Source organism: Danio rerio, chromosome 17, assembly GCF_052040795.2.
Source record: "Danio rerio strain M-AB ecotype USA chromosome 17, GRCz13ab, whole genome shotgun sequence".
Taxonomy (NCBI): domain Eukaryota; kingdom Metazoa; phylum Chordata; class Actinopteri; order Cypriniformes; family Danionidae; genus Danio; species Danio rerio.
In genome coordinates, this window is record NC_141037.1 from 21812900 (window position 1) to 21828379 (window position 15480).

Below are 15480 nucleotides of genomic sequence, written 5' to 3' on the forward strand. Positions count from 1 at the left end.
TGAGTAAAAAATGACCATTTAGGGGAAATATTGTTATCAAATTTAGCTAGTTTGGCATTTATTGAGTAGCAATTATGAATGATTTTGATTTAGACTTCAACAGCTTTATGACATAAAAATATTTTTTTTTTGAAGAAGAAGCCAAACTGTTCTCAATCTATGTTATCATATATATTATTAAATAGTAGTTTACATCTGGAAAATGTTGACATTGTTATACATTAAACATTATAAATTAAAGATTGTGGTCATTTTCAAGTGGTCACTCCTGTTATGATTCAGCTAAAGAAACCAATAAATAAATAATAAAGAAAAGAGATTTTTTTTATGTATTAGTGCCAAGGCATACAAAATGAGGTGACATGATCAAACACAGCCTTAAAGAATTAATTAATTGCTGTGGAAAATGTCCTTACCTTCCCATGCTCAAACTCAGTTCTTGTTTAAGCCAGGACAAATAGATTTGATTTATTACAGAAATTATATGATATAAAAAGGTGTGTGTGTGTGTGTGTGTTTGTGTGCGTGTCCAGTCAGCCACTTGTGGAGTCTTAACAGATCCTGCATCAGCACCTGCTCAGACAGCTCAAACACTGACATCATGGTACAGTAACAGTTTATTATTCATAACAGAAAATACAGCTTTTCAGACATTTTCATCAACCAAATACAAATGGTATACGCTCTGGCTCATATGACAAAAGGAGAGGTTCTGTAAAACATTTATATTGCATTTTTGGAAGATATACTTATTTATTTAATATACATTTTTAACCCTTTACTTACATGTTTTCCTTCTAAATCTTCTCAGTGGCTGCTGCGAGTGTGTTCTCTCCTCTTCTTGGTGGTTTCCTGCAATGCAGAGTGTTACATTTATAAACCTCGAGTCGATCTGTTATCCGTCGAAAGCATATTAGACAACATGAAAGGTAATCAAAACGGCTGGTGTATATTTTGTCGATGTTTTATTTTGAGATGTCTTTTGTGCTAATTCAGTTACAGAAAAAAAAATGTAATTTTGTTAACACCATTTTAAGGTCAAAACTATTTGACTCTTAAAGCTATATATATTTTTTGATAATCTACAGAAAAAACCATCATTAAACAATAACTTGTCTAATTATCCTAACCTGCCTAGTTAACCTAATTATCCTAGTTAAACCTTTAAATTTTATTTAAGCTGTATAGAAGTGTCTTGAAAAATGTCTAGTCAAAAATGATTTACTGTCATCATGGCAAAGTTAAAATAAATCAGTAATTAGAGATAGGCTGTTGAAACTATTATGTTTAGTAATGTGTTAAAAAAAATCTTCTCTCCGTTCAACAGAAATTGAGGGGAAAAATAAACAGGGGGGCTAATAGTTCTGTCTTCAGCTCTATATGCATTATTAAATATTAAGGTGTATTTGTTAATATACCATAACTAACATCAAGAAAATAAGGCCAGCTGTTTGTTTATTAACAATAAACATCAAAAATTGAATGTTGTAGCAATACATTGTCCATTGTTAGTGTTAGTCAATACAGTACCCCAAGTAATGTTTAAAAGCAATCTTTTTAGTAAACTGTTTCATCATGTTAATGCTTTTAATCAACTTATATTGTTATAAAGCTGTTAGAATTATTGTTATATTGCATTATTTACCTTCTAAGGATAAATATAAAGATTTCTTTCAAATGTCTCTCAAATAATAATTAATTTATTAATCATATTTACTGTCAATTTAAATATTTATAAAATACACATATAAATAAAATACGTCCATAACATTCACACTGTAAAAAATTTTTATGATCAATTAGTCATGACAGAGTTTATTAAGTTACAGTGAACTAAAAATATACGAAGTTAATCATGTTCTAAGTTAATTTTATAAGTTACACAAGTTGTTATAAGTCAGTTTAACATAAGTGAAGTTCAATGGACTCATAAGGTTGAATTGATTCAGCTTAAAAATTGAAGGCAAACAGGATTTTTTTACAGTGCATTAAATATATATGCATGCAAAAAAAAAATCTAATTTCAGCAAATTGCCAAGGAAATATTGATCATTTTCCTTTCATTATGTTAATAAAATAAGTACAAGTAAAGTGTAATAAACATGAACTTTTCTAAAATGTAGAAAAGAAATATTATAAAAATCTAAGTGAAGTTTAATATTGAACAAAAATTCGAGAGGAGCACGTGCTCATGATTGACCAGCTGACCCACATTATCTAATCACAATCATCCAATTAAAGGAACTATCTTCGTCTGGAAGAAACCCCCCTTCTTCCTCCTTTATCCAGAATGGGCGGTACGGTGGCCCAGTGACTAGCACTGTTGCCTCACAGCAAGAATACCAATGGCTCCGGGTCCTCGCTGGGCCATCTGGTATTTTTGTGTGGAGTTTGCATGTTCTCCCGTGTCCGCGTGGGTTTCCCCTGGGTTCCTCCCACCTTTCAAATATGCTCTATTTTATAGACAAAATAAGCCTAGGTCCTTTTTCTAAATGTCTTACTCTCAAGAAGTTCGCCTTTGAGCCTCAGGAGTGGGTTAAGATCAACCTGAGTTTAATCTCCCCTCACCCTGCGAAAAGGAGAGAGCTCTGGGCCAGACGATCCCTTGAGTTCAGGGCTCTCTCCTGGGCAACATGTCAAACAAGCTATTTATTATTCATGAGCTGAGTGTGAATTCTTATAACTAATATAAATACAAAAAAATCACTCAAATGTAACAGAAAATGAAAAGTGAAAATATTAATAGAAAATTGAATTAATAAATTAATTAATAATAAAACTAAAAGTGTTCAATATCACTCCCCCTGACACTTAAAAAACTAGAGTAGACTATCATTAGGAAAGATATATTAACTCCATACTGTATACATTACAGATATGCTCACTGAATACAAACCTAACAGATCACTCAGATCTTTAGGATCATATAAACTAGAAGTTCCAAGAGTTCAGTCAAAGCAGGGTGAATCTGCCTTCAGCCACTATGCTCCTCACTGCTGGAATCAGCTTCCAGAAATGATCAGATGTGCTCCAACATTAGGCACATTCAAATCAAGACTGAAAACACATCTGTTTAGCTCTGCCTTTACTGAATGAGCACTGTGCTGCGTCCGACAGATCACACTATTATGTTTTTCGTTTTCTTTTTCATTCTTTCATAACCTATTTTAACTCATTTTAATTTGTTTTTATCTGTTTTTAATAATTTTTATTGTCTGCATTTTATGTTCCTAAACTTGTCTTTTTTATTCCTGTTTATGTAAAGCACTTTGAATTGCCACTGTGTATGAAATGTGCTATATAAATAAACTTGCCTTGCCTTGCCTATGTTTTAAGATAACACCAAACAAATAAAAGAAATCTGCAGAAATGACAACTTGAGCTCCTAATAATGGACACTGGATATTATTTGATAGATTTGCATGTCAGCACAAAGCATAATTGTCAGTAATCATATAAACCTGATCTTGTGTTTTTTATTTGCTCTTGGGTTTTCTAGGCTGTATTGACCCTGAGGGACAAACCCATGACTTCAACTCCGAGTGGGAACACGACTGTTACAACTGTGTCTGTGCACATTCTGGCATTCGCTGCTGTAACAAGTACGTTTGACAGTAGCTGGCCAAGACATATCATTTTTTTCGAATGATTATGTTTCCTATAATGTTATAAAGCTTGTTTATCTACATTATATTGATGCTTTGTTTGTTGTTTTCTTTGTGTGTGTGTAGGATCCCTTCAGCAATTGATCACCCTGATGAATGCGAGATGCTTGTCGACAAAACAACCTGCTCTGTTAATCTAGTGCTGGTTTCAGACCACAGCAAACCATGTGTTCTTGCTTAATACAACTGGACACAACACACATCTACAGCATTGCACAGGCCTCTAACTGGATGAAAAGTCTGACAATCAAATAAAGACTTAAGTGATCCTACAATAAAACATCGTTTATCTGGCTTTCAATCTGTTGTGAGTATGCAGAACTGTAGAATGAGTCTGCAGATTCTCAAATGTCTAGCGCGAGTTCTGTGACTGAATTTTTTATTTTAGTTTTAGGTTTTTAATGCTGTGTTCACTACGATTACAAAAATATTCATGAGTAATTGCAACAATAGGGGTATACAATGCACAATGTTATTAATCTGTTGCTTGCGCTAATAAAAACACAAAAAAAGCAAAGTACATGTAAACTTTTAGTTTTTTTTTCAGGCTTTAAAAATCACGAAGCTAATGTATTTATAATATATATTATTTTTTGGTGACACTTATACATGTTATACAGTACTTATACACTCAAACAATTACACTTGCTGTTTATTGTTTTGTTTAATTTAGTTGTTTACAGGGGCAATGCACATTAATCAACGTTACTGTAAAATGTGCCAGTATTAGCCAAGAATGGCTATTAATTATCTGTAGACTCTTGACAGAATGTTAAAAGGTAGAACTAAAAATAGAAACAAAGTATAATAACACAAAATACACTATCTTATACATACATACACTGTAAAAAGTGATTATTTACTTTTTTAAAAAGTGTGTAAACCCACACTGTAAAAAAAAAAGTTGACTCAACTCAAAATTGTAAAGCAACTCGCTGCAAAGCTTTTTTGAGTTGACTAAACTTTAACCCAATTACTGCACTTGGCTTGATTAAAGTTGGGTAAACTTAAAAATGTCCTAAAGCTGGTTGCCTTGAAATTTTAAGTTGGGTCAGTTTTTTTTTTTTTTTTTACAATGCAGTTGCCTTAAAAATGAAAAGTTGACTTTACTTTAAAAAGTGAGTAAACACAATGTAACTTAGAACTGTTAAGTTGCCTTCACTTAATTTTTTTAGAATTATGCACATAGTTCATTTACTTAAAAAAATGCAAGACAATGGGTTTACTCACTTATTTTAAGTCACCTAATCATAGGAGCTAAAGTGGAAAAAAAAAGTTAAACTACTTATTTAAAATGAGCTCAAGCTACACAATTCTTGAGGGTTTTTTTGGGGGGACAACTTGTTTTATGTTCAATCCACTTAAATTTGTAAAAACTAATAGGTTAACTCAATTCCTTCAGGTTGTCCCAACACAAATTGATTGTGTGGACCCAGCATTTTTTACAGTGTATAATTACAATATATACTTATTGCAATCCCACATTCAAACGGTAACTGTAAGTAGATGTTATTGATGAAGTTAAATGAATAGTTACACAGTAACAAGGTGATCTTAAAATAAAGTGTGACCCATTTTTAATCCTGCTTCATTATTCAATTTTACTTGACTTTGCTAATGTAAATAAAACACTGAGCTCCAGTTATTTACTTGAAGTTAATCCCAAAAAAACATCAACTTCTTTCATTGGAGAACTGTGTATTAAGAACATTCAAGTTTGCTCGTCTTCAGCAAGGAGACACATTCTTTTCCCTGAAAATAAGATTTGGCATCATAAAGAAAGCAAAGATTGAACATTTGAGTTGTGTCCCAAATGAAACACTTCACACTATGAATTTATGACAACATGAAGTATACTCAACATCAAAATCTACAAAACTATGCAAGTTAACCAATATATACTTTGATTTGTATTATTTTGTTTAAACAAGCATAAACAAAGTTTATACAAGGATACTTGACTATTATTTCCTCATACGACAAACGACAACCATAATTAAAGACTTTTGAGCTCAACTTATATATTATATCATATCATATGATATCATATCATATATCATATATCATATTGTATCGTATCATATCATCATATAATAATTTGTTTGTTTTTATTCAACAACAATGTAATAATTCAACAGCAGACCAAATGCAGCAGAGCATTCATGTTTAACACATTCATCTTCAAAATAAGTCTTTGACAGAGTCAAATAATTATCGTTAAAAGAGGAAACAAAGGCTTAACTTTATACATATTATACATATAAAGGAAAATGGTCTACATTGCTTTCTTGATGCCTACAGATATTTGTTACAACTTTAGTTGTAAATTTGTATAAATCTTTAGGATCTCATTTGCATATTTTATTATGACTCAAATTTAGGGGCTCGTCTTCTTTTGAAAAATTCAACTTTTGCATGAAAGACATTGTGCAAATTCATACGAATTGACCACTTTTCTTACAATCCAAAAAATAGTTATGTTTCCCTGTGAAATTGGGCTGAAAATCTATACTGGACTGCTTCTTAGAACCAAACAATTATTATATTTTATTCATTCATTCATTCATTTTCCTGTCAGCTTAGTCCCTTTATTAATCCGGGGTCGCCACAGTGGAATGAACCGCCAACTTATCCAGCAAGTTTTTACGCAGAGGATACCCATCTCTGGGAAACATCCACACACACATTCACACACACACACACACACACACACACACACTCATACACTATGGACAATTTAGCCTACCCAATTCACCTGTACCGCATGTCTTTGGACTATGGGGGAAAGCACCAGGCAGGGAGGCAGGGAGAACATGCAAACTCCACACAGAAACGCCAACTGAGCAGAGGTTCGAACCAGCGACCTTCTTGCTGTGAAGGTACTGCGCCACTACCTCGCCTATTATATTTTACTAAACTAGAATTTGTCAGCGTGATAGGCCAGTGATTAGTGCACCGACATATGGCGCGGCTGCACTCCGGGCATCCCGAGTTCGAGTCCCAGCTTGTGGACTTTTCCCAATACTAACCCCTAACCTACTGCCAAAAAAAAATCTTTAAAATGAATAAATACATGAAAAAAATAGAATTTACAATGTACAAAATCTTATTATTGAACATGTATTATTAACTATCTCTCTATTTCTCTTTCCTTTTGTGTAAGAAATGGATCTGGCTCCTAGATAGCAGATATTACATCTGCTTTGTTCAAAGGTCTGACAAACATCTTTAAAAAAAGACTACTGAATGAACATTATAAATTTTAAACATCTTAAAGACGTATTCTAAACATCTAATAACATCTGAAAATGAAAATCAAATAGATGAGTAAATAAACCTGTCTTCCAGATGTAAACGCAAACATAAATGAGACATCTATGTGATGTACACATGCTAATAGAGGTACAGTATACGAGTGTATGTAAACTTTTATTTAAAAAAAATTGTATTAATAGTTTTGCTTTATAGTCCTAATCTTTCTATGGCATTTTGTGTCAGTATAACAAACGTTGGCATGTGACTGAAACTTGTTTTAGAAGAAGTCTTAGATACATTCTCAGAATCCCTAATCAGATTCAAGAGAACCACAAACAACTGTGCAGTTTTTACATGGTAATCATATAAATGTATGTTTAATGTGAAAGTACACTTCAGATATTGAACAAGTATGACATATTTACACAGAAAAGTTCACACGAAAGTGTAGATGCAAATAAAATTGAAGTCAACAGACCACATGTAGAATATCATTAAAGTTGCCTCATTTTACCATCAACAAGACTGCTATAAAGTGATTGGATGAAAAATGTGTGTTACACAGCGATGATGAAGATGTTATTTATTTAAGGGCCTTTAAATAAAGTCTGAAGACCTCTTGTTGGCGATTCATTGAACAATTTTACTGGTCTTCTTGCTTAACATATCCCACCACAACATGGTATGGTATATATATTTTTTACTATTTATCTCAAAGGGAGTTTAATGCTTCTTTTATAATATGATATAATTGTTTTCTTCTTCATCTTATTTTCATACTATTTTTTTTTTTTTGATAGATTGAATGTACAGTAAATAAAATAGGGTTGTATTTTGTCTTGTTTTGTGTGTGAATATTTTGGTGCAGTTTCCAGATAAAAAATAATTGTTTAATATTAACTTTAATATCTAGAGTAGATTGGTTTTGGTGATACATACAGTGCTACATGGACAGATCTCTCTTTTAAATGTATATATTCAATAGGATGCTATACAATAACATGTTTGTGTATATACATTAGATTAGTCAGTACCAGCACCAATGCTAGGGCTAGTTAAGCAAAATGATTTAAACTCACAGTTTAAAAAAAATAGTTAAACTAAATAAATATGCTAAGGAACACATATAATACATTTTTGTTGAAATGTTGTAGTAATAAAGTACATTTTCAACACTGCATTTGAATTGAAATGTTTTGTCTTTCCATTCCTAATGAAGCTCAGTGACCAAACTTGTTCAAATAAATAGAAATGTTGAATTTATTTATTTTTTGGTTTACACTTATACATATATGGTGACTTTTACCTTGGAGAATGCTTTGATCTATCTGAATATCGGTTTTCTCTTTCAGCTAAGGAGTTTTGTGTTGATTACAGCAGTATTGTGCTGTTGTGCCCAGGAAATCATTGATAGTTCAGGAGATGGTGATCAACAGTATGTATATATTTAAAGTGTTTAGCGTCTTATTTACTAATTATAATTTGAATGCAAGTTGAATTAAACACAACTGTTTTCAAAAAGATTTGGAAATCCTGATGTGCCTGTTGGAGTGACTGAAAATGACAACATTTATGGAAACGATGACCAGTAAGTCATACAAAAATGAACAATGCCACTGTTTCCATTTAATAAACCCAGGTAAACAAAAGCGTGCACAAAAGTACTACATTTGTAACATTACAAATACAACATGAATTTAAACTAAAATACATCTTTTAAATACAATTTATGCAATTTAAAAATAAAGATTTTGTAACTTTGTTCCTTTTAATACAGCTGAAATATCTTACATACACATTTACATATACTGATCATATACATTAAATACATGTACAGTAAAACATTAAATAATAAGTAATATATATTATATACAAAACTTTTTTTATAAAAGATTTTGATACTACCTTTTCGATTCGCCAAAAGTATGTGCTCATTGTAGTGGTTATAACAAGTAATTCTAAAATAAATAATATAACTTGATTGACTGGAAGTTATTATGAGAAAGAGAGCAATGCTTCATCAGTCGTAAAGATTGTCTCAGTATTCTGTTAATGTTGTTGGTAAATGATGACAAATTGATTGAATAATCAATATATATATATATATATATATTTGAATAATTGAAGTCTTTCCTTTGCAAACAGTTTTTCTCGCAATATTTATTGAGAGAAATATTCTTTACATAATATCCTAAATTCAGTTGTACACATCAATTGAGTAAATAATTATAAAAGCACAGAGCTTATCCATTTCGTCAACCAAGGCAAAATAATGTTTATTTGGCATAATGTGCTAATGTCAAGTGCTTTTCAGTCAGAAATCTAACAATGTTTTCATTTGCCTTGTTGCAAATAAAGATATTCCTCTGTAGATGCAATTAAAACTGACACCATTATCTGACACATAGGATCATTGTTATATCTTTGTGTTTTACCAGATTTTTATTTGATCATGGACAACCTGGGCACAATATCCAGACCTCGTAAGTCACTTTACACTTTATTAAGAGAACTTAGGTATTTATAGTGGCTTAGGAATCATCTGATTGGTGAATCTTAAATTGAATAAAGTGGGACCAGCTGCAAGCATAAGCACGTGATCCTCTTGAAATTAGTTTATAAATAAACTTCACTAAGTGTTACTACAAATGAGTGTAGTTTTATTAAATTAAAATCTACTTTTATTTATTACATTAGTAATATAATTTAAAACTAATTTAATTCAAACTTAATAATAACTATATACAAAAGTTCTAGTGTTGAAATCTTTTTAAAAATTATTTAATAAGTTAGTGTAATAAAATATTTTTTTTTGCAGTAGTACACTCTAGTTCACTTTAGTATAGCCTACTTTTGAAATTGCACATAAGTACACTAATAAATGCTGGGTTGTTTTAACCCAATCTTGGGTCAAATATGATCAAACACAAAGTTGGGTTAGTTTTTCCAATTTAATTAAATTTAGAATGGGTTTGTGGGTGACAGTCAGGGCCGGAGTGGGACTCCTTTTTACCTCTGGATTTTCAAGCCTTAGACCGGCCTACCTCATTCGACGACTGACTATATTAAAATAACGTTATTTCCAATTCAGTTTCTAATGACACTAACACGTCTTTTTCAAGGACACAGCTGCTTTAGAACTTCAAATGTTTTTCATAAATATGAGAACATAAATTCTTTATAGATATCCAGTCCTTTGTAAAGCTCGTCACACACACACACACACACACACACACACACACACACACACACACACACACACACACACACACACACACACACACACACACACACACACAAAATTTACCCCTACATAAGTAACCCAAACGGGATTATATGTCAACACTAAAAATGAAAATAAATATTTTACCCTGGTGAGGTTCGAACTTGGATCGGCGGCATCATAATGCAACGTGCTAACCACTAGACCAAGATGTTACTGTTAAGGTGATGTGTTCAGGATAAAGAATAAGTATTGTACTGTTCTCTGATGCTATTGATGTCTACTCTTTTTCTCCTCTTTTTAGATTTCTGATCAAGTTATGCCAGATTTATTAATGTAGTGAATCATCTGATTTTCATTGAGCAGGTGTAATATTTATTAATATTAATTAATATTCACTAAGGTGCCGCTGTTTGGGGTGGAATAATGATCATTAAACTGCGGGCTGCATTTTGCTCATGGGGCTGCGAAAAAAAAATTAAAAAAGCGAGGCTGCTGCAAAATAATAAATAAAAATAGTGTGGCTATGGTCAAATAAATAAATAAGTGAATAAAGTGCAACTGCTGAGAGTGCAAGCAGCTAGGGACACCAGCCCTCGTGGCCAAAAAACAGACCGACCCACCCGGATTGTTCCCGGTGCTCCCAATTAGCCAATCCTGGCCTGGTGACAGTGTTGGGTTAAAACAATCTAACATGTTGGAGGCAACAGCCAAGTAGTTAATGGGTCTTTATATATTACTAAAGTGCTATATTTATAGTGTATACCTTTTCATTAGCACAATATATATTAGTGAGAAACTGAGAGCAATATTTCTGAAGTAAATTGGAAAGTCTCTGTATTTTGAAATTTTACTCACCCTCACAGTGTTCCAAACATTTAAACATTTATTTCTTGATAAAGATTTTTGAAGAACCAGACGGTTTCTTTTTCCTAATATGGAAGTCAACTATGTCAACCTCTCTGTCTCTTTACTAGCTGCCATTACTCCACCTGTGGAGTAAGAGAAAATTTTATATTTATTCAAGGCCTAAATGTACAGTACATGTAACATTGTTAAATATGACTTCAGATTTTTATGCTACCTTTACATTTGTGTGTGTTGACAGATGTACAGTAGAGCAGTCCCGTTTGGAGATGTTTACTACAAGTCATTGTAAAATAAATGACAACAGTTTACATTTAAGAGGAAAATATTATGAGAAAAAGCAATGCTTCATCAATCATTAAGATTCTCTCAGTATTCTGTTCATGTTGTTGTTAAATGATGACAAATTAAGTCTTTAAAGGTTTAACGTTTTTCCAATACTCAAACAGCATAATCTTCAAATAATATCCTAAATTCATTTGTACACCTTAATTCAATAACAGCACAGAGCTTGTCCGATATCATCAAGGCAAAACAAAAATGGTTAGAGATTTCTTAAACATTATTTTATCATTTTACTAGCTGCCGTTATTATGCTTGAATAATAAGCATATAAGTTTTATTCACTCTAGAACTTGTAATGTAATATCCTCATCAAACATTTATAATGATGCCTCAAATAGAAACAACTATGGATAAGTCATTTTGCAACAGTTTAGAGAAGTAAAGACACAGACAGCAATGCTTTAGTTAAAATGATCTCATTGTGCTCTTAATGTTGAGTGTTCCTCAATGTCAACTTGTCCATTAATCAATACAAGACAAAACTTTTTTTTTGATGTACAGTAATGTCATTATTTATGTACATTTATTCTTGTAATGTGATCTGACATTTTTATTGCTTTGCATCTGTGTGTGGTGTAAAAGATACAACACTGGTCCACCGAATGGAGACAGTGAAGAGTAAGTCTTTCTAAATTATCGATATTTTGATCAATAAAGTGAAAAGTAGTTAGCAATCTTTAATTATTTGGCAAAAAGTGTAAATGTTAAGTGCTTTTCAGTCCAAAATTTGGCAATGTTTTCATTTGTCTTGTTGCAAATAAAGATATTCTTCTGTAGATGCAATTAAACTGGCACCATTATCTGACATATAGGATCATTGTTATATCTTTGTGTTTTAACAGATTTTTAAATGGCCATGGACAACCTGGACACAATATCCAGACCCCGTAAGTTATTGTTAAATGAGCACTGCATTAGTTTACACTTTATTAGGAGAAGGTCATTAAAATAAAACAGACAAAGCAATGTCTGCAATCTGACCACATGAACAAAAGTTAAACCCAATATTTTTTACTACTAAGCCAGATTTAAGTAAACCCTCAGCCTTGTTGGATGCTAGGATGTATTACGAGTTAACATGTCGAAATAAGATATACATTGTTGTAACAGATCTGCAAATGGTGACGTGACCACTGGAACGACTAAAAACGACAACAAACCTGAAAATGGATACCAGTAAGTCGAGCTAAACATTCATATTCTATTAACATGAATGCAAACATGCTTCTAAATCAATCTGCATATAGCGATAACTGTGTGCGTTTCTGTCTACTGTTGGACACAAATTAAAGTTTCATGAATGAAAATCATCATTTAGTCCTCCTTCACTTGTTCCAAACCAGTTTGAGTTTCTTTCTATTTTGTACAAGATATTTTGTACAAGATGACTTGTAATCATTGACTTCCATAGCAATAATTAAGAAAAAAAGGAGATGTAATTACTATGTGAGGTTTATTTATGAATTAATTTTAATGTTTATGATTGACCATGACTGAATCTGCATTAGCTAACACATGAGGTCACTATTAATAACCATATTGATACCACAATCATTTTCGTCTTGAAAAACCCTTCCCTATTTCATTCCTTTATTTTCTAGATTGGGCAGCACAGCAGCCCAGTGGTTAGTACTGTTGCTTAACAGCAAGAACGTCATGGGTTCGAAGCATTACTAGGCCAGTGGACATTTCTGTGTAAAGTTTACATGTTCCTCTCATGCTCGCAGGGGTTTCCCCCAGGTTCCCTGGTTTCCTCCTGTCTAAAGACATGGGTCATAAGTGAACTGACGAAACCAAACTGGAACCATAGTCGAGTTTTTAGCCAACAGTAATTTTCGTTCATAAAGCAAATTCTTCATTAGCCAAAAATAAGCAAGGACTTAAGCACAATCTCCCCTCTCACCCAACAAGTGGAAGCGAGCCCTGGGCTCGAGGATATTTTGAGCTCAGAGCTCTCCCGGGACATCATGGCAAACAAGCTTTATAATCAATCATCAGCTGAGTGTGAACTCTTGAAATATGACCGTGGACCCACTATACCTACACACAGTTTTGTCTAAACAGCCTCTAAAAGTGGACATTCAATAGGTGCCTTAAAACATTTTGTTTTTAAATTATTTTGTCTGTCAGATCAAGAAGTTTTGGTTTATTTTCAGATTGTATTACTCATTATTCTCTAAGAGTTTGTTTAGTGCCCCTAGAAGTCTAGGAACAGCTCTGGATTGAGTTTGTTATAAACAAAGTTACACCTCTTTGCTAGCTGCCATTAATATTTGCATAGCAAACATACAGTGTTCAAACCTTCTATGGCTTTTATTGCGATATCATCATCAAATATGACATTATTATTCTTGTGTGTGTTGTAACACAAACTGTATAATAATGGTGCGTCCAATGGAGAAAGTTAGTTGCAAACAGAGAGCAATGCTTCATCAGTAGTTAAGATTGTCTTGTTATTCTGTTATTGGTACGTGTTTCTCAATGTTACGTGTTTGATGAAATAATCAACACTAAACTTGTTAGTTATATTAAGCAATACAAGACAAAGTGATAAAATTGTATTGTTCATTTATTTATTTAGCACGCTAGCATAGCAAGAGAAAGTGCACTGTTGTTCTATGATTGTAAAATGATATGATCTGTACATATTACATTATTATTCCTTTGTATCCGTGTGTGTTGTAACACATACTGAAAAAAAATGGTGCGCCCAATGGAGACAGTTATGGGAAAGTCATTTTGCAACAGTTTAAATTTAGAAACAGAGAGCAATGCTTCATCAGTAGTTGAGATTGTTTTTTTTTCTGTTAATGTTACGTGTTTCTCAATTTTAAGAGTCTAATGAAACAATCAACACTAAATTTGTTCTGTTTCATTAAATGCAAGACAAAAGTGTTTTAGGATAAAACTGTATTGTTCATTGATTCATTTAGCAATTAGTCCATATTTTGTGAAATCTGTTTTTTCCCCACTTAATTATGTTTTGAATTGCATTATGGGACCTTAATCTTTCCTCCAAAAGCATTTGATGTTAAAAAGTTTGTAAAAGTAACATTTATGGATATTTTCAATAGTTTAAAGTGATATATTGTCTGGGTTGGTGTTGTATATTAGGGTTATTTTTTATTAGAAGATTGTATTAATGTACTCTAAGGGGCCTCCTCTAAGAGTTGGTTAGGGCCCCTAGAAGTCTAGGATTGGCTCTGGTTTGAGTTTGTTATTAAACAAAGTTGCACCTATTTACTAGCTTCCAATATTATTTGCATAGCATACACACAATGTTCAAACCTTCTATGGCTTTTAATATTATATCATCATCAGATATGACATGATTATTCCTTTGTATCCATGTGTGTGGTAACACGTGTTGTATAATAATTTTGCACCCACAGTTATGGGAAATGTCATTTTGCAGCAGTTTAGAGGTAGAGTGTTTTATCAGTAGTCTCATTATTCTGTTTATGCTATCATTAAATGTTTTTCGATTTGAAAGCTGAGGCTTTGCATCTGAGCTGCCAAATCATCAAACTTAGTCATTTGATAAATTAATTAGCACTGAACATGTCCAGTTTTATTAAGCAATCCAAGCATTGCTTTATTAAGCAAGATTATAATTAACAGAACAATCTTTATCTTTATATTTATGCTTGTAAGGTGCCATCCTGTTATTTGAAGCATGTTCTACTTTTTGTGCAGTAAAAATTTTCAAATAATGTAAGGCTTATTTAAAGAGTAATGAAGAATTTACTAACAGGAATCCTGTAGCTAATCTTTTGTAGCAGTAGTAGTAGTAGTAGTGGTAATAATAATAATAAAAATAATAATAATAATAATAATAATAATAATAATAATAAAACAATAATAATCATAGATTTTCTTTTTATTGAAAAAGGTCACTATACATTTGTGTGCTGGGATGGGGTGACACTGGTGCAATGTATGGCTAGTTTCATGCTGTACATTTGTGTGTATTTGAACAGTGATCTCGACTACAGTGCTGATGGTTCTGGAGATCCATGAGGACAATGAACCAGTGAAGAAACACCCTGAGTGGACAGCAAAACACCAGACTATAGGTGGCCTGATAAGCTGATGATTTAAACAGCATTTTAAATAAATATGTAA

At 32.3% G+C, this 15480-nt stretch overlaps 3 protein-coding genes across 3 annotated transcripts in view; all 3 read left to right on the forward strand.

Moving 5' to 3' along the window:
- Nucleotides 1-493: 493 nt before the first annotated feature.
- Nucleotides 494-5352, forward strand: msmb (microseminoprotein beta). The gene is made up of 4 exons (XM_087290360.1): nt 494-604; nt 812-929; nt 3500-3602; nt 3732-5352. Exons 1-4 carry the CDS (start codon nt 602-604, stop codon nt 3844-3846), a joined length of 339 nt encoding a protein of 112 aa, XP_087146486.1. The 5' UTR covers nt 494-601; the 3' UTR covers nt 3847-5352.
- Nucleotides 3158-15480, forward strand: part of LOC141378555 (uncharacterized) — an 876076-nt gene continuing 863753 nt past the window's right edge. The window contains exon 1 of the mRNA XM_087290344.1: nt 3158-3312. The gene's annotated coding sequence lies outside the window, so the exon portion shown is untranslated. The remainder of the gene's footprint in view (nt 3313-15480) is intronic.
- LOC147833063 (uncharacterized) lies at nt 7548-15461 on the forward strand. Its single transcript, XM_087290359.1, has 8 exons — nt 7548-7602; nt 8273-8355; nt 8443-8508; nt 9359-9403; nt 11938-11973; nt 12198-12242; nt 12466-12531; nt 15336-15461. The coding sequence occupies exons 1-8, from the start codon at nt 7600-7602 to the stop codon at nt 15373-15375; spliced, it is 384 nt and encodes a 127-aa protein (XP_087146485.1). The 5' UTR covers nt 7548-7599; the 3' UTR covers nt 15376-15461.

What these genes read in the sequence shown, in the direction of transcription:
- msmb (XM_087290360.1), top strand. An exon ending in CATATTAGACAACATGAAAG is followed by an intron (nt 930 to 3,499) that starts GTAATCAAAACG and finishes TGGGTTTTCTAG; the next exon opens with GCTGTATTGACCCTGAGGGA. An exon ending in GGCATTCGCTGCTGTAACAA is followed by an intron (nt 3,603 to 3,731) that starts GTACGTTTGACA and finishes GTGTGTGTGTAG; the next exon opens with GATCCCTTCAGCAATTGATC.
- LOC147833063 (XM_087290359.1), top strand. An exon ending in ATTTATGGAAACGATGACCA is followed by an intron (nt 8,509 to 9,358) that starts GTAAGTCATACA and finishes GTGTTTTACCAG; the next exon opens with ATTTTTATTTGATCATGGAC. An exon ending in GGACACAATATCCAGACCCC is followed by an intron (nt 12,243 to 12,465) that starts GTAAGTTATTGT and finishes TTGTTGTAACAG; the next exon opens with ATCTGCAAATGGTGACGTGA.